This window comes from Marmota monax, unplaced genomic scaffold (assembly GCF_021218885.2).
Source record: "Marmota monax isolate L192 unplaced genomic scaffold, Marmota_monax_Labrador192_F-V1.1 WCK01_AAM20220418_F8-fsc00024, whole genome shotgun sequence".
Classification (NCBI taxonomy): domain Eukaryota; kingdom Metazoa; phylum Chordata; class Mammalia; order Rodentia; family Sciuridae; genus Marmota; species Marmota monax.
In genome coordinates this window covers 7,451,289-7,470,954 of record NW_026695224.1, presented here as the reverse complement: position 1 = coordinate 7,470,954, position 19,666 = coordinate 7,451,289, and the positions used below count along the sequence as shown (strand labels likewise).

At 38.6% G+C, this 19,666-nt stretch overlaps 1 protein-coding gene across 2 annotated transcripts in view; it reads left to right on the top strand.

Annotated features, from left to right (window-relative positions):
- Rpgrip1l (RPGRIP1 like) overlaps positions 1-15,314 on the top strand; it is a 101,697-nt gene extending 86,383 nt beyond the window's left edge. For both annotated transcript variants that reach the window (XM_046435034.2, XM_046435031.2), the window contains exons 24-26: positions 4,504-4,588; positions 9,622-9,755; positions 12,359-15,314. In XM_046435034.2, coding sequence (XP_046290990.1) covers positions 4,504-4,588; positions 9,622-9,755; positions 12,359-12,507 — 368 coding nt within the window. In that variant the 3' untranslated portion in view covers positions 12,508-15,314. The remainder of the gene's footprint in view (positions 1-4,503; positions 4,589-9,621; positions 9,756-12,358) is intronic.
- The last annotated feature ends 4,352 nt before the right edge of the window (positions 15,315-19,666 follow it).

Below are 19,666 nucleotides of genomic sequence, written 5' to 3'. Positions count from 1 at the left end.
CTACTGTCTCAGCCTCTAGTAACCACTATTCTACTCTCAACTTATGTAAAAATTAGCTTTTTTAGATTCTACATGAGTGAAGGCATGCAGAATTTATCTTTTTTGTAACTGGCTTATTCACTTAACTTAATGATTTCCAGTTCCATTCATATTGTCAAAAATGACAAGGTTTTGTCCTTGCATTCCATTGCATAGGAGGGTTATGTTCTTAATGATAGACAATTGAAGATCAACTCAAGTATTTTGACTACTGGTTTGTATCCTTTTTGAGACATATGCTTTCATTAAGTTTATATCAAAATCTAGCAAGTTCTAGCCAGGCACAGTGGCACAGGCCTATAGTCCAAGCCAGTCTCAACAAATAGTGAGAACTTCATCAACTTAGCAAGACCCTGTCTTGAAGTAAAATAAAGAAGACTGGGGATGTAGTCAATGGTAGAACAACCCTGGCTGGGTTCAATCCCCAGTAAAAAAAAAAAAAAAAAGAACTAGCAAGTCCTAAATAAATGTGAAAATGTGATTTTTAATAGAAATGAAAGTTAAGTAGCTTAGCTTTTGGAAAGTTCTTATACTTTTAATAATTACCAGAATCTCCTTTTAAAGGATGTATTTGAAGTCTTAAATTTGTAAAAATTCAGATATTCAGAACAGGAAATGAATTACGGTGAAGCATGGTGCTCATTGGATCACAGGATCATGACCTGATCACAGGTAGCAAAGTGTCCCTGTTTTCCATAGTCTTCAAAACAAGCTATTCAGTATTTTCCCATCCCACTTAAAAATTTGTCAAACGAATGTCAGGCTAAACAGTGCTTCTCAATGTGTGGTGCCTGACCAGCTGCTTAGCAACAGGAGCTAGGCACTTATTAGAATCGTACACTCGGAGGCTCTACCCCAGGCCTGTTGAAACAGGAACTCTAAGGATACAGTTCAGTAACTGCACTTCAACAAGACCTCCAAGGAATTATGATGCACACTAAAGGTTTGGGCTAAATTAAGAAGCTAGTGTATGCTTGTACAAGCAGAAGTGCCTTACTTCTACTTTGGTAGCCTTTTGGAGAAATAAGCTTACTGTCAAAAAACTAGAATTTTTTTTCAAAAAGAAATTTTTTAAGAAGTTTTCAGTCAAAAGATTGTATTTAACTATCTAGATTAAGTGTTTATAATATCTCCCTTTTATGAAAGAGTGAAAGGAAAAGAAAATGAGGTCACTTCTCTTGATACAGTTATATTGCTCTCTCCCACTCCCACTTTGTGCTTTTAACAAAATGCCCACATCTTAAAAAGCAGGATGAGTTTGGGCTTCATATGGAAGGAGATATATAGCATGGAGATTAAGAAAGCAGGCTGGGGGACTGACATTGCCAAATTCAAATTCTGACTCTGTCACTTTATAACTTGGGTATCTTGGACAAATTCCTAACCTTCTCTGAGTCTCTTTAATCATCTGTGAAATGTGGGTCAGCATGGTTCCCAGCCCATGTGATTGCAATAAAAGTATATAGTACCTAATACTTAAGTATCAGTCAATAAATTCTAGCTACCATTATTTTTAACTTTAAGAGAATAGAAAATATAGTATACTGTCCACTTGAATGAAGTAGAAGTACAAGGAATCCCCAACTACATCATTTTTATTATTTGTTTGTTTGTTTAACCAATTTATACAATGAAGTTTTTTTTCCTTAAGAAAAGTTTATATAAAGTTTCACCGTGTGGTTTGGCAATTCCACTTCTGGGAAAATACTAAAACAAATTGAGAGCAAGGACGCAAAGAGATGTTTATTTGTTTTTTTGTTTGAATGTTTGTTTTGATTGTTGTTTGGTGATTTATATTTGACCCTTTTTTATTTTCCACATTTTACATTGGTACATTATAGTTGTACATAATGATGGGATTCGTTGTTGCATAATTGTTTGTGCACACATTGTACAAATATAATTTGACCAATAACACTCCCCAGCGCTTCCCCCACCCACTCCCCGCCTTCCACCTCTTGGTCCCTTCTTTCTACAAATCTCCCTTTCATGTTGGGAGATCCACACCCACCTTTCTTTTTCTCTTTGTTCTCTAGCTTCCTCAAGAGACATGTGACCCTTGACCTTCTGAGGCAAACATATTTGTACACTTGTGCTCACAGTTGTACCATTCACAGTAGCCAAAAGCTAGAAATAACCCAGATGTCTATTACGAGATGAATACATAAACAAAATGTATGGTATATGCAGACAATGGAAAATCATTCAGTCTTTTTTTGGTGGGGTGTACCAGGGATTGAACTCTGTGGCACTCGACCACTAAGTCATATCCCCAAACCTATTTTATATTTTTTTTAGAGACAGGGTCTCCCAGAGTTGCTTAGCACCTCACTTTTGCTGAGGCTGGCTTTGAACTGGTGATCCTCCTGCCTCAGCCCCCTGGGAATACAGGGGTGTTCCACTGAGCCCGGTTTACTCAGTCTTAAAAAGAAATAAATTTGATATATGCTACAGCATTAATGCCAAGTGAAATAGCCAGATACAAAAGACAAATGCTGTATGATTCCAATTAATGGAAATACCAATATTAGTCAAATTCATTAAAAAGGAAAGGAGTGGTTGTTGGTGGCTAGGAGAGAGGGGAATGAGAAATTGTTGTTTAATAGGTACAGAGTTCCCAGTTTGAGATGATGAAAAAATTCTGGAGCTGGATTGTGGTTGGTGATGGTTGCAGCTAGAAGGTAAATGTAACTCATGCTACTGAACTGAGCATTTAAAAATGGTAAAATGGTTAATGTTAAATATATTTTACCACAATTTTTTTTTAAGTTTTAAGCCATTGAAATTCATCAAAAGTGTCTAGGTTTGATTGAAAGACCTTTTATTTATGGTGGATGTTAATACTCAGTCTTTTTCCCCCTTTTTAATCACTGTGATTGCCCATGTCTTCAAATGATATAAACTAGTATGACATAAAAGCCTTGTAACTCTGAAGTAAAAAAGGATATCATATACTACTTCTTGAAATAGTGATCAACAGCAAAAACTAACAAACAAAAAATCCCATTTGAAAAAAAAAGTTGCTATTTAGCACGGTCTACCAGCGTCTTGTAAAAATGAAATAATACCTCCCAGCATTAGTGAAACTCGTCTGTTAACAAGACTTTTTGGCCTTGATAAGTAAAACAAAATTCTCTGAACTTTTGTCTTTATTGATTTCTGTTAATCCCAGTGAACTATTAAAAAACTATAAAAAATGTGACTATATGATCACATTTACTGATATGATGTCATGCCAAAAGCAATGCGCCAGGAGTCACTGTTTGGCCTTTGTTCTCCAGATTTGGTTACTAACCTGTGTGTCAGTGATTCTCGTTTCTCGTAAACCACTCACCCACCTCTACACAGACGTCTTTATGTCTCCCACTCCACATTCCTACCTTGGTACTGGACACATCTTCAGCCCTCAGTTAGTATTTGCTCAACTGAGCCAATTAAAATAGTTGATATTATCATAATTTGGAATGGAATTGAAATTGTCCGAGGAAACACTTCCAATATGGAATTTGTTTGTTCCTGGCAGAGCCTGAGGAAAACTGGCTTTAGAATTGTCATAGTATCTTTCACCCTATGTGCACTTTTGATCAGGGATAATCTCTAAATTGAGATCTGGTCACAGGGGAGCCTTTACATCCAAAATGGCAGCTGAAAAAGAAATGTCTTCAGAAGCTAAGCACGGCTGAAAGTCTGCCTGGCTGAGAAAAAATAATCGGTGAAAATTGGAGTGTTCACACTCTACAATGCCACTTCCCAAAGTGCAGAGCTTGCCTGCAATGTCAAGTGCTTACCACCTCCTTCCTGGTGTACTTTAGATCAGTGATCTAATCTCCTGTTGCAGCTAAGTGGAACCTGGCCACCTTCCTGTATGCCAGCATGTACCTTAAAAACCAAAGACAACTTGGCACCTTAAAAAGCCTCTTCTCCCCTTCCTCCACTCTTCTCTCCTGTACCCTCCACCCACACACCAGCACACGGCAGCCGTGGGTTTCCTCAGCCTGGTACACTAGATGCCTCTTTTATTGCATGTTGTGGCAGGAGAGGAGGATTAAATTACTGAGGCTGTCAGAAAGGACAAGCACTCTGCCATACATTATCATTATCACTCGCTTCTTGGGTGAAAGAAAATGCAGTAAATCCCTCAAATACAAAGCAATAAAGACCGCTGGCTTTTACTGTCATGACTGCCAGTGCCATTAACAGGCAGTGACAGTGATGTGGCACTCTTAGATGTTGCTTGTATCTTTTCTGACAGTGTGCACATAAACCTGCCAGTGACATGACATTAGATCACATGACTATTCAGACTTGATTCTGGTTTCTGGAGCTGTTTTCTTTTCCCAGGCATACAAGCAAGGTGGCATAACTTGTGTCTTTAAAAACAGGTATTTATAAAAATACAGAATGTCCTAATGTGGCATATTCCTGAGTGACTTCTTCTTGTGCATTTTTTTTCTTTTGATATAGTGATCTACGTGGATGAGGAAAACAACCAAGCAAAGAGAGACATCTTAAAAGCTATACTACAAAACCAAGAAATGCCTAATAGAAGGTATATTTAAGAAGTTTGAATTATCTTATGTTTTATATAGAGTAGATAACTTTAGCATGATGTGGTTTAAAAAAGGGAAGGAGGCAAAGATGAGAAATCAGAACATATGGGTTCTCTGACTCACTCTGTGTGCTTGAGTGGAGTTCATGACTTCTCTGGGTCTCTTATCTCCAGTGGCCCTGCCTATCAGACAGACTGACCAACTGTGGGGATGCCAAGTGCTTTGAAGACCAGAACGCTGTGTAGTGTGTAGAAAGTATAACGTTGCCGTTCAAGTGTAACTGTAAAGGACTCAACAGTTGAAGGAAACACCACAGACTGGGGTTTAAATTTCTGTTCCATCACCTACTTGCTGTCTGACCTTGGACAAATTACTCAGCCTCCTGTGCTTCATTCTCTTCATCTGTAAAATGGAGATGATGATGATGCTGTCTAGGGTTGCTATGAGGACTAGATGAGATGTGTGTAACACGGATAGAACTGCACCTGACACACAGTACGCAGTGAATGTCCACTGCCTTCATTGTTAAGCAGTAGCATTTTGAACAGCTCATCAGCCTTTCAGACTGACTTGAATCTTACTATCTTGTTTAATAATTCATATTATTTTCCAGATGCCTTTTTTTATTTGAATAGGACACTTTGCAATTCTGGTTAGTAGAGTAGATAAATCCTTTTCATAAGGAAAAGACTGATCTTAAGAAGTTAATATTTTCTGTGGAGCTCTGTCCATGTCAGCCCCTGAGCTATTTCACCAGTGTTTTTCTGGCTCCTCTCCCTTGGCCTGGGTAGACCCTTTATCAGTCCATTATCCTCTTTTCCTTGCCTTTGTGACCCCGAGGTTCCATAGCCTCAAAAATGATGCTCATCTGAGAAAGAGAAAGTGAATGTTAAAGACACTATGTTCGGGGCTGGGGTTGTGGCTCAGTGGTAGTGCACTTGCCTGGCTTGTGTGAGGCACTGGGTTCGATCCTCAGCACCACATATAAATAAATAAAATAAAGGTCCATTGAATTAAAAAAAAAAAAACTTAAAACAAAAAAAGATGCTATGTTCTTCAAAAGAGCTTCCAATCTAGTATTTTCTGTTTCAAGAAGACAGACTGGAATTCTTAGCTCTCGGGATCTAAGAGTACCTTTCTCGTTGGCTTCTTGAAATAGAGGTTCCACTTTTTCCAGGATTCTAATCACTCCAGTTTGACTTGTCTAATTCCCATTTTTCAGCTTCTTTCAATACCCCCCATAAACCCCCAGTCTCCCAGAGGTATCCCAGCAGATCACCAACCTCACTTTGCTCCCCCCACAGGTCTACAAGGCAGCTAAGCCAACAAGCCCAGCCATCACTGATAGGGTTGAACTCTGTCCCCATGTGCCAATCCTGGACCAGGCTTAGTAGTCTCTTTAGTCCTTTGTCTTCTCTGTGTCCTTATTGTTTCTGGAATGATAGAGCATGTTGTAAGTGACACTACTCCTTGAGGGAAAATGACTTTGTTTCTTCAAACATGTGGGAGGTTTTTAATTATTTTTAAAAGGCAGATACTTTCCTTTCAAACCTGCCTTTGCTCAGAAGACCCACTTGTTTATACCATAATAGGTAAAAAGAAAAAAGTCCATAGTAACTGTGATGACGCCCCCTGCCATCATTGCTTCTCTAAGAAATGTCCAAACACCTCGCCACAGAGACATAAACATTTGTGTTCTTTTTTAGCAAAACTGAGAGAGGTGTCACACGTGCCACAACTGTTGAGTGAGCACTTGGAGTGCTGACCTTCGTGGGAGAGGATGGCCTCTACCCTCCTAAGGAAAATAAGAGTGACATTTAGTTTTTCCAGGGCCAAAGCCCATTATTGTTCCAGTGCATGTTCTCAACTTTTCTGAGTACTCAGAGGTCATGTTACTTCACCTTACTTCAAGTAGCTCCAAGTTTATGATGGCTCACTCCCTCCGACTGCAGCCCTGGTCCAAACTGGTGGTAACTTACAAAGCCACAGTAAGAGAAGTCTTCCAGTCCTCCTGGACATGTCTAAACTTAGAGACATTGCACAATTGTTTATAGCACCTTTCCACACTGCCCTGCACTATAATTGGAATTTACAAGTGACACCTTGAAAGAGAGGTAACATATGGAGATGGGACTTGAGAATGATTTACTTGAACTTATTGTTTTGACACTGACTCAGTTCTTTTAGTTTTAGTTTTTCTCTGTAGCAGTATTCTATTGAGCAGATCCACCACTGAGGAAGACAGGCTAAGATAACAAGTAAACCAATTACATATTGTGACAATTAGTAATAGAGAATTTAAGAAGTTAAATGCTAAGAGAAAATGACAGTGATGGCAAATCCAAAGAGGTGAATTCAAGCTGATTTAGGAAGGGTAAGAGGACCCAGTTACTGCACAAGAGCCCAGGAAGGACCATCCCAGGCCAAGGGGATTCCAGGCAGGAAGTAACGTGCAGTGGGCATCCTAGGACCAGGCAGGACAGTTAGCAAGGCTGTTCTCTGTCAAGAAAGTCCCAGGAGCCAGAGGAGGAGCAGCTGGGGAGCACGATGCGCTCACCTCCACTGGGGACTGCCATCTGCTCCACTTATGTGCACAGCCAGGTCCTCAGCCTGGGAGCCTCTTGGGGACACAGAACAGGTCTTGCCTCTTTGTTCTGGCAGAGCAGAGGTAAGATGTAAGATGTCTGTGAGCACACAGTGTGGCCACACTGTTTTTACCTTTAAGATTGTTCCAGTGAACTTTCCTCCTTTTTGAGCTTAACTTTACAGTTTAACAATTTTATTTCTGCTATCTTATTTTGCTCTCTGTATAAAGGCAGAAATGTTTCATTTTTACACTTCTAGCCCTTTCTCTAGAATTGGGAACATTTTCTTTTTTCTCATTTTCTCTCAGATTTCTCTATTTTCTGTTCAACGGAAGTAATAGCCTGCATTTGTAAAGTGGTGTAGATATAATTCTTAAATGTGAGGTTAAAATTTATCGGATATAAAGATACATGAAATAACCAGCCATGGTGGCGCATGCCTGTTATCCCAGAGACTGAGGAGGCTGACCAGCCTCAGCAACTTGGACCTTAAGCAATTTAGCAAGACCCTGACTCAAAAATTAAAAGGATGATGGATGTGGCTATAGTAAAACAACCCTGGGTTAAAATTCTTAATACCAAAAAATAAGGAAATAAAATTTTTGTTAAAGATACTTAAAATACATGAAAACAGCACAACATTCCTGCAATCTTGGTAGCCTCTGTCTCTGCGTAAGTTTGTGTTGTAAAAGGTGTATCAGTTGTCATTTCTAATTCCTTGCGTTCCAATCACGTTCATTTTAGGACAAATTCTGTGATCTTCAGTCATTTTGTTTAAATGAGTGATATAGCCAATGTATAATTTGGGAATCTGACTTACTTTTTAATTTAAACAAGATTTTCTCATGCCAACTCCTTTCTCTTCCCTACAAATATAGAAGCTAAAGCTGCTCTGCCTAGATTTTAAATAGGAATAATAAATGAACAAACATTTATTCAGTGTTTACTATGTTCCAATCACAGTTTACTCATATCTTCTCCAAGAACCCTACAAAATAGGTATAATTATCCCCATTGCACAACTAAAGAAACTGAAATCAGAGATTAAATAATTTGTCCAAAGTCACACAGTAGAAAAGCAGGAATGTGAACCAAGAATGGGTGCCCTAAACCATGCCATCTTATTAATCCCTCTATTTTATATATTATATAAAATATACATTTTACCCACTTGGAAGGCCTGGGTCTGTACTCTTCATAGTCATTGTGTGAATAAGTGTTAACTTTGATTGTGACTTAGGGATTTCTATTTTCTAATCAAAACATTGCTAGCTAAAAACAGGAACTTCATAAAGGAATGAAAAGCTGAATGTTTATCTTCAGGAAATTGGTTAAAAATATTGTCACGTTTACCTATAAGCATTTGGAAAGGATTTTATTTGTATTTTTCAAGGCATGATTTCTCAGAGACTTGGATTTTTATGTTTCTTGTTTTGTTTCTGATTTGGGATAGATACATTTCGAAAGTTTAAGATGGTAAAGTTTACAAGCATCCGTGGTTTAAGCTATGCTGCCAAGACATATCAAAAGAGTACTTAACTGTAAATTCCTGTCATTTAGTCAATCCAAGTGTGTTTGGCCTCAACACAAGCCACTAATTCAAATCAGTTCCATCATAACCCTACAATTATGTGTCTAAAAGTAAAATAAAACATGGATTCTATGATGGTAAGTCAAGAGATTGCTAAGTAATACAAACATTTGATATAGCTGTTGGGCAGAGCTACAACATTTATCTAACATGGTTCAGAATGTTGCCCAAGGAGCATGATCCCTACATTTTGTAGAACACACACAATTGGTTAAATTACTTAGTACCAACTCCAGAGGTTATGCATTGCTAAAGAAAATGGGACATTTTTTTTTTCTGTAGAAAATGCTGATCATGTAATCTCATGGTCTTTATTCACTTCATCCTTTTAGTCTTAAAAGTTAAGATACCAAAACATTATCAGACCCAGGCACAGTGGCACATGCCTGTAAGCAAGGAAGCTGAGGCATAAGGATTGTAAATTATGAAGCCAGCCTCAGCAATTTAGTGAGGCCCTAAGCAAGACCCTGTCTCAAACTTTTTTTTAAAAGGGGTAGGGGTAGGGGGTGGGAATACGTAGTTCAGTGATAAAGCACCCTGGGTTCAATACCCAGTACCAAAATACATACACACATATATATGATTAGACGTTGCAGAATAGACCAAACATCCCGTCTTTCTCTTTGTCTTAGATTCTAGAGATAAATGCCATTTAGTGCTTAGAAAGTGGATTAACGTTCAGTTGAAGGTTAGGTATACTATAACAATTCTAATAGTTAATTTAAGAACTTAACTAACCTGCTGTAACTTTCTTTTATTGAGATCATTGGAAATGTCTGGATTTCATACCTAGTGGCAGTTTTGTTTCTTAGAGACTTCTCACTTGGTGGTGATTTTCTCTGTCCTCTGTTCTCAGTGTTCGTTTCACCGTTGTCACCGACCCCCCAGAGGATGAGCAGGATCTGGAGTGTGAGGACATTGGCATTGCTCATGTTGACCTCGCTGACATGTTTCAGAAAGGGAGAGACATCATTGAGCAAAATATCGATGGTATGAGTGGAAGTGTTGCTCAGTTTGCACAACCAACAACTGCTAAAGTCCAACTGTTTATAAAAACCTCTGTGCTGGCTACAAGGGAGCTGAGTCACATCAACTGAGTCCTTTGCAACTCCAACTAATGTCCCCCTATATCTCTCCCCTTGCCCTCGCCCTCTGCTTTCCTTTAAACTGATAGAAATTTTAAAATAACTATTACCCAAGGAAGTATTCATTTTTTTAGTATGGGGTGAGAAGGTGAAAAAAGTTGAGTTTCGTTGTTGCTGCTGACATTGTTCATGGAAGTCTCATGTCAGCTATGGCACTTCACCCTTAAGAGTGATTAAGGTAGTCTCTTTCTCGAGTTTTCTCTGTAATTCAATGTTACAGCCCAGTGATTTAGTACCTCTAGCAACCAAGTAGGTTTGCTCACTCATTCCCCACCAGGACTCAACAGAAGTAGGGGCTTCCTGACAAAATCTGCTCTCTCAAGTTGTCATTTCACCAGATATGACACCCAACAGTGCTTCATTCCTACCTTCTCTTCCTATATGACATACTGATAACATGCTGGAAGAATTGTGCTTTATGAATCAGACTTTTGCCAAGAGACTAGAGATGTAGCTCACTGGTAGAGTGCTACCAGTGGTTAGAGCCCCAGCAATGCAATTTTTAAAAATAAATAAATAAATAAGTAGTTAACAGACTTTTGACAGTCATAATCAGAGAAGGCCTGAGCTATTTACAATAAATGGAGAAATTCCCAAAAAATAAAAAGTAAAGATTGATTCCAATCTCATTTGTTAAGTTAGAACTGTCTCTGAAAAGATGTCCCTAGCTTATTTACTTCCTGGCTCATGCATTCAGCATACACTTAATTGAGCACCTCTTAAGTGCCATGCATTGGTTCCTACATGGAGCTGCTTGTCCTGGATGTGTGTCAAGTGCTCAAAAGTTAGAATTTATCCAAATAACTAACCAAATTCACCAAATAACCAGATTAGAAGACTGTTCTGGGAAATCCCTCCAAAGTATACATTGCTAACCTTTGGCAGTTGCTCATAACTTTGGCACTAAAGAAAAAGAGGAGAGGAATAAAATATTTATCCCAATCCCATTAAGGATTCACAGGATCAAGGGAGTCAGACAAAAGTGACTAAAACTATCTCTGCTTTATATTCTTGATCTCTATTTTTCCAATCGATTCTGTTTAGCAACCCACCTTCTCTTCCTGTGAGACAAGTGACAAAAATGGACTGACACAGTGATTGTTATGACCACATTTTGGGAACAAGCCGGAAGATTGGGTACTGGGTCAGGTCAGGATCTTAATGCCTGTCATCTGTCACTTAGAAGTGAGCAGTCCCAAAGGAGAGGTGAAAACTCAGGAGAGTGAGCTGGGACCATTTGTGCCACTGTGCTCCCAGCTGCTCTTTCTCCACCTAAGCCCTCGTGTACCAAGTTTAGCTTGAAGGCCTCCTTACAGATTTTCTTGAAATTAAAATACACGCAGAGCTGAATGCAGTGGACAAGCCTGAGGACCCAGCTATAAGGAGGCTGGGGCAGGAGAAAGACTTGAATCCAGGAGTTCAAGGCCAGCCTGGGCAGCATAGCAAAATCCCATCTCTTAAAACAAACACGCGCGTGTGAGCACACACACACACATGCACACACACGTCGGGCACAGGAGTACGCGTCTATAATCCCGCTACCTGAGAGGCTAAGGCAGGAGGACCACAAATTCAAAACCAGTCTGGGCAACTTAGTGAGATGTTGTATCAAAATAAAAAGGGTTGGGATGTAGCTTAATAGAACCCTGTTGGGTTTGATTCCAAATACTGCAGAAACACACGTACAAGCAGTTATTAAAGTTCAAGGAATATAAACAGGAAGTACAAAGACTCATAAGTGTTGTGAAACTTACAAAGTCTAGGATTCTGGCCTTGGACTACTAGGTCATTGTCCACAGAGTGTTGAATCAGCATCCTGCAGGGTCAAGCTTGGAGAAGTCCAGTGGCCTACTTTTGGGGCACCACTCAAAGCACTGGCCCCTCTGCTGAGAAAAGCCAGTATACATTCAAAAAGTTCCTGGGCCTTTGGAGCCATTCCATAGACTTAAGATTGCTGGGCCTACCGATTTGACTTTTCCTAAATTCATGTAGAATATACTTTAAATGAAATGTTTTCTTTGGAAAGGTAAATAACCAGTTCAAATCACAATCATGTGACCTCTTTACAGTGGTTTGCATTCTGAAATTTGTTATTATACTGGACATTAAAACAGATTCTACTTTGGCATCATATTTTAGTCCTTTTTAGACCTTTCATTTCTTACTAGCTTAGAAATTTCGATTCTGTGTGGGAATTGTCCAGAAGCTTTTTCACTAGGTGAACTTTAGGGTTAGATCGTTAGTTTGAGCTCCACAAACAGTATGTACATGCAACACACTAAATTGCACATCTTCAAAGATCAGCTTTATGTTTTAGATTTCTGAGATGCCAGTGAATTTTAGGCTTTTACAAGAGCTCTTTTCATCTTCTCAACTACTGTTTCAGCTACTTCTCTCAAGAAACATCTGATGAATGGCACTAACACTTTTCTGCTCTTTTCTCCCTAGTTTTTGATGCACGAGCAGATGGTGTAGGTATTGGCAAGCTCAAGGTAACAGTTGAAGCTCTCCATGCCCTACAGTCTGTCTACGAGCAATGCAAAGGACTAGGAGTCTTAAAAGGACCTGCTCCAGAGGCATCTCCTACTTCTGAGTAAATGCTCACTTGAAGTTTCTGGATGAGATTGTGTGTAATTACTCTGGTTTGTATAATCTATAATTCATGGGAAGCAGGGAAGCAGGAGTCCTGGGTTTGAAATGTTCAAGTTTTGTATAGTTTTTCGTTTGTTTATTTTGCTATTCCCTCCTTCCCCTGACTGCTGCCCCTCAGGACTTCAGTTCTCCACAATGGGCAGCACCTTCTCAATAATTTATACCTCATGATAGCATGAGAAAGCCTATTTGCATTTTCAACATTTTCTTATGAAGAACTGAAATGCAATTCCCATTTTTATTTTTAATAAGCAAAAACATAAATCTTAGAAAACCTATGAAAGAGAAGATACTTTTATGTTATCCCTAATCGTCCCACTAAATGGAATGCTTATGATTAGCCTCATTAAGAGTTTTATACTGTGAAGATTTTATTAGAAGCAATATATGAAAATTACTTGGATTAATGTGTTAATCTTTCTCTTTAAAATGCTAATATCCATTTTATGCACATTAAAGCTCAGTATGCATTTTCTTTGATGCATGCAGTTTCTATCAATTAAATATAAAGAAGGAGACTTGGCACTAACTTACTAGATTACTGCAAGTTTTTTGTTTTTCTTTCTTAAAAATTATAGTTCTTCCTGTTTGTATTATTTTCATGTGTTCTTATTGGTGATAGGGGACCCAGGGATATATGTGTATAAAGAAAAATGATGGATAGATGGATGTGAAATTTACATTTTGAAAACTTAGCTCATGACATAGAAATTATTTAAAGTGTGACTCAAATTCCGATATGCTTAGTTAGACCTGAAATGAGTATCTTTTTATCATTTTTTAAATTTACATCAAGCTTAGACAATGCTGGGGTGTATCTGGATAACCAGATCCTCAAAAAGCAGCTCAGAAAGTTAATTTTCTAGCTTTTACCCAATCTCACTGAAGGATTTAATTGATATTTTTAATGGAGCTGTGAATCAATGCTGCAAAGGAATTGTCTCTAGAGGTCTAGGATATAATGCATTTCATTTTTTAATTTACTTTTTTATTTGTCATTTTCTTCAAAGGATTTTTATAGGCTGTGGGTTTTCACTGTTTGCAAACAGGCTATGTTCCTTCTTAAGCATATGTAAAGTATTCAGGGAGATAAGTAATTTATTAAAATCTACCTAATTTGCCGTGATATATTAAATCTCTGCTTCAGTGATCACAGACCATTTCATTTAGAGAATTAGGCATTCCCTCTTTGTGTGATTAAAGCTCTGGAAAATGAGTTCTTTGCTCCTATTTGTGAACATTCAAAGCCTGCTAATGGCAAGAAGATGGAATAGATTATGAGACAATTCATTACAGTTCAACAGGAAAAAAAAAGCAGCTATAATGCAAAAATGCAAGTATGAATATCTGCATATAGTTTGAACCATCTGTGCTCTAATGGCTTCAATAATGACTCTCATCTTTAGGAGGCTTTGAAATGACATCCGTACAATATTAATTTGTTGATGTACATTTCGGGACCAGTAGAGTATGATCTGACCACAGAAATCTATAAATTCTGTCTCTACCATTGAGCCTCCCTATCCTGGGGCCTGCCATCTCCAAGGAGAAGCTTGTTCTCATCAAACTCTGCAAATCTTCCTAACAGCTCATTCCTCTGGAACCTTCTAGAGACCACAAACATCTGCAGACAAAACCTCTCCAATCCTAGTAAACAACCACATGTTTGTTGTCACTTCAGCTGGCTCTGAGCTCATCTTTTTGGCCTCTCTTTCTAGCTTTCTTTGGCTTCATGCAGTTACAGTGTCATTAAGGCCCATAATATTCCCTCCAGTAATTTAAAACAGCCAGATTATACCCTGGGATTAACTGAGTGGTTTTTGAGACATTTATTGTGGTATTCTCCCAGGAGGTTTGTATTATTGTTTTAAAATGTTACATCCCAAACTAAATACCCTTTCTATAGGGAAAAGAACTGGATTGCACTGACTTCTTAGGATCTTCAAGTAAAGAGGGCAAGTTTTTATTAGGAAACTTCTGGGAGCTATTCAGCGGTACAGAATGTATGTCTCAGATAAGATTAGAGAATTAGCCATGTTTCTGTTGTGTTCATGTGTACTAGAATATAATATCAAAGACTTCTCTTCTGGTTTTAAAATACTCAGCTTCAATTCTTGCACACTTTCACAACATTCATTTTCACACACAATGGCTGCTGACACATCTCAAAGTGTGTCAGTAGTATTGAGTGCTATCATATATGGAAGTCCCTTGGGATATTTTTGTGTTTGTCTTGTGTTAACCAGAGTTCATTGAAAAGTTCATACCTTTTGGGTTCACAAATGATGGTTTTTTCTCAGTGAGCCAAGCATGATCCATTAAGTGTGACTAGAGTGAGGAGCTGTCAGGAGCAGCCTTGCCACACAGACACTCTAGTTCAAGGTGAGGCTTGGATGAACTTAACAGCTTTTAGTGTAACTACGCAGTACACTCAGCACTTTTTTGGGTGGTAATGCTTTTAGTTTGGAAATATAAATAGAGATGTAATGTGGTATGTGGGAGAGTGTATTTTACATGTTTTTTTGCCTACTGTAGTAGAAATGTCAAATTCCCAGCCACTGTCATGAGAAGCAGTTGACAAAAATAAGTCTTATGGTTTACAGTGTGGTTTACGTAGAGAACATTTCTCTTCACTCTCAGTTTCAACATGTTTTCTAAATTATCATGGTTTGTTGCCGTTTAACTTAAATTAGTTTTTTTAAAGAATAAATAGAGAATATGTTTAATCAAATAAAGAAAGGCCACATTGAAATTCTGCTGTTCCTGCCATTCATTTGTTACCACAAAACACAAATAATTTCTATGTGTTATGAAGAAGTGTGGGCTGAGAAGTGCTCATGTGATTGGGGAGGTTCTGCATGCACCCATGTTCCCACAACAGAACATAAATTATTTTAGTAATCTGACATCAAGAGCTGTGACAATGAAAACCAGTTCTTACACATGTTCTAACAAGAATCTGATTAACATTTTTGTGGATATGGAAAATAACTTTTTTTTTAGTCAAACTGGCACTATTGCTGAATTTAGAATGCTTTCCTTATGTACTAAATAGCAAAATGTGAATCATGTCTGTGAACAAATATGAGAATAAAATGTCATCTTTGTGTAATACAAAACAACTGAGGGAGAGCTTTGGAGATATAAAATTATTGAATGATTGACAATATCAGGATGATAATTCATCCCCAACGATGAAAGTACATTTTTATAAGTCACTCATGCCTGAAGGCCTCTGACTACCTTAACAAAGAAAAACTAAACCCATGATTTATTAGAGATTGGGCAACATGCCTAATTAAATCCATGAATGGGAGCAGACGCAGCTTTATATCCCCTTTGTTCAGAACAAAAATAACTTCCAGGTCAACCAGAAAGCTAAAAAAATATCAAAGCAATAGAAACAAGTTGTTTAAAAACTAAAAATATAGAAGTAGAAAACACCTCCTCATCCTAATCTTTCTTATCTTGCAAGATAGAATTTTCACTTCCATTTCAAAGTGGCACCAGTGGAGTCCACCTTATAGTCTAACCTCCTGCAAAAGTGGGCCCATGTTACAGGTATAAGTGGCTTTGGTCCTTGCCCCTTCGTTTTCTACGTGACATTCACTAATACATTAAGTCGTGTTTCTCCTTAGGCCTTCTCAAGCGAACTCTGGTACTCTTAGACCGCGACCTCTGTTCTGAGGTGAATGCCTCCTGCCTTTCCCCCTTCTCACTCTGTAGAGATTCCTTTTCTCATCCTCTAACAGTGTCACCTCTGTCTTCACTGGACACTATTTTTTTTCTCTGTCTCTTTTTTTTTTTAAGTGGTGCTGGGGATTGGAACCCACGGGGGCTTTACCACTGAGCTACATACATCCCTAGCTTTTTTTATTTTTTGACACAGAGTCTCATTAAGTTGTTGGGGATTGAACCCAGGTGTGCTTTACCACTGAGCTGCACCTCCAGGCCTTTTAATTTTTTATTTTGAGGTTTGCACTAAGTTGTTTAGGGCCTTGCTAAGTTGCTGAGGCTGACCTCGAACCTGAGATTCTTCCGCCTCAGCCTCCTAGGTCATGAGCATTACAGGTGTGCACCACCACACTGACCATGTTTTCTTTTTTGAGAACATCAGCAGCTTGGGCTGGGGATATAGCTTGGTTAGTAGAATGCTTGCCTTGCATCCACAAGGCCCTGGGTTCAATCCCCAGCACCACAAAAAAAAGAAGAGAAAATCAGCATCTTGATTTTCATATTTCTGTCATCTAAATTCCTCCTTCCATCTGCCTAGCCTCCTGTGCGTATTTTTCAAGTTCATCAAAGCACATTTTTTTCTCTTCCTCTTTCCTATTTCTTCTCTTGGAGCTACAACTATTTATTTAGATACACGCATCTATGAAGGCTCCAGCAGCTTTCTTTGTGTGAAAACTCGCCTGGTTTTTGGTTGTAGGTGTTTGTTGTTTGCTTTTTGAGATGTTGCCCAGGCTGGCCTAACTCAGTACCCCCATCCATGCTCAGCCTCCCGAGTGAGTGGCTGGCACTGCAGAGGCGCCCAGCTCAGGCAGGTTTAATGCCTTCATTTAACATGGCAGGGGCACACTGCATCAATCGTTCTGAACCTGAAGGCTAATTTTAATTAATGCTAAACATGCAGGCTAATTTTTGTATCTTTTCTTCTTGTATCTTTTTACAAGTCATGGAGACAAAACTCAGAAGGCTCTCAGGAATCACCGGCAAGAAGAAGAAGGCTTTTAAAAATTTAAGGAAATATTAAAATCAAGCTTTCTTTGGTACCAATATGTTTTGTTATAGTTACATATTAACTGATAAGTTTTAGGAAAAAACTTAAAGAGACTATGCATACAATCTAGAAGCTGGGAAGTCTTTTCCAAAGAGAAGAAAAACAGGCTGTAAAACACAAAATAGACAAGAAATATTGGGTATGTAAACATGAAGACAGTGTGACAGTTTTCTTTCACGACTATTCGAATTCAAGGTAGAAATCAAAGGACATTTTGTACTATTCAGGGGAACAACAAGTCAAAGATATGTGGTTTTTTGTTGTTTTTTTTTTAAGATATGTGTTCTTAAACATGCACACCTAGTCTCAAAATACATGCATCAACAACTTAAAGAATTGTGGGAAAATATTAAGGCTACATCAATTTTAATAGTGGGCTTTAACTTGCAGAGAATAAAAGATCAAAAACTTAGAAAAAAAGATTTGGTTAGCAGGATTACTAAATTCAAATGCATATAGAATACCCATGGAACATTCAAAGAGAAATAAAAGAAATCGACTGTGTTCTCAACCACAAAGGAAGTCTCGATTTCCAAAGAACTAAAATCTTAAGATGATATTTCTCCAAGCAAAATGCAATAAAATGAGAAGTCAGTAGCAAAGGGATAGCCAAAACAGCCCTTCCTGAAAGTTAAAAATATGTTAATGTTAGATTGACAAGAAAAATCATATATATTTATGGATAGATTATTATTATTCTGGGTTCTAATAGGACAAGGAGTTAGTCTACTCCTACAACAGAAAATCCTACAAATTTCACTTGATGAAATAAATTAGCCTCAGCTCAGAAGCCCACAGCAGAGGGGAGCAAGGCCAGGATTGAACCTAAGAGAAGAGACTACCACAGGATCCTAATGGTGGCAGAACATACGTGATACCAGTGAAGATTCCCCAAGAAGGAGAAGGACCGCTGTCAAGAGCTGGTCTCAATTCAGGTGCTGTATTTTGGATATGGAATGTCCCCCAAAGATTCATGTGTTAAAGGCTTGGTCACCAGCTGTGGTGCTGTTGGGAGGTGGAGGAACCCTTAGGAGGTGGCCCTAGTGGAAGGAAGCTTGGTCCATGGGGCTGTGTCCTTGTCCCCAGCTCCGACCTCTTTTTCTCTGCTTCCTGGCCACAGGTGAAGATCCATGCTTGCCACAAGCTCGTGCCACAGTGGTCAGCCTCCCCACAGCCCCAATCTGACAGGGCCACGCAACCATGGACTGAACTCTCATCAGAGACTATGAGCCAGAATAAATCTTTTCTCCTTTCAAGTTGTTTATGTCAGTATTTTGTCACAGCAACAGAAAGCTAGAACACCTGGTAAGTCAGAGGATTGGCCACTGGAGAAGTAAAAGGAATCGGCTTGAAGTACCTTGGATCAGACGTGGCAGCTTTGGAAAGGCACTTCTGGAAGAGAACTGGATGTCTTAAAAGCGGAGAGATGTCCCTTGGAGACATGGAAGTGAAATGAAAGACGGAACCAGCTGAAACCTCGGCTCCCAGTGAAACAAGAGAGTATGATTGAATGGTGTCAATATCGTGGTATCGAATCAATAAGAAACATTTATTAAAGAAACTGCACTTTGCTGTGGCAACAGAAGAGGACACTGTTGAGCTGAGAAACCTGTAAGCCATCCAAGCCCTTCCCTGACGATGCAGTTTTGTCCTGGCTGGTCCAGGAATATCCAAAATAAATAGTCTTAATAGAGAAGGGAATCCTGCATGATCATAAGAAAACAAATGAGGATCAAAACTTTTCAGTTGTCAGCTGTACTTCAGTGAAGCTGGGGAGAAGCCAGAAAAAGACCCATTATCCCACTACCCAGAGTCAGCCAGTAACTTCTTACACACTTGTTTCCTGTTCTTTCTTTTTTCTGTGATTCATAATTTCAAAAATTTTGAAATTAACACAAGTAATACATGAAAATACTATATTTTCATTAAAAATCAGAATAATACACATGGTTAAAATCCCCATGAACCATATCACCCCCTAATCCAGATCCTCTCCCCACCAGTGGAGTTTATCATTTTTATGTATACGTATACATGCACCCACAGAATATGTATAAAATTGTTTTGTTTTTTATTTACATAAGTGTCAGACTGCAGACAGCTGTTTATACAATTTACTTTTTTTCACTTTTTTTTTTAAACAGTGGTTTTGAAATGTACCAATCGTTTCCAGTGTCTCGATTACTACAATAAACAAGTCCATGATGAGAGAGAAAGAAAGAGACCTTTTCAGCAGGATGGAGTTCTGCCCAAGCACTGCTGAATTTGATAGTCCAAACCATCCTTCCAGTTAAGGACAACTAGACAAACTGGAATATATA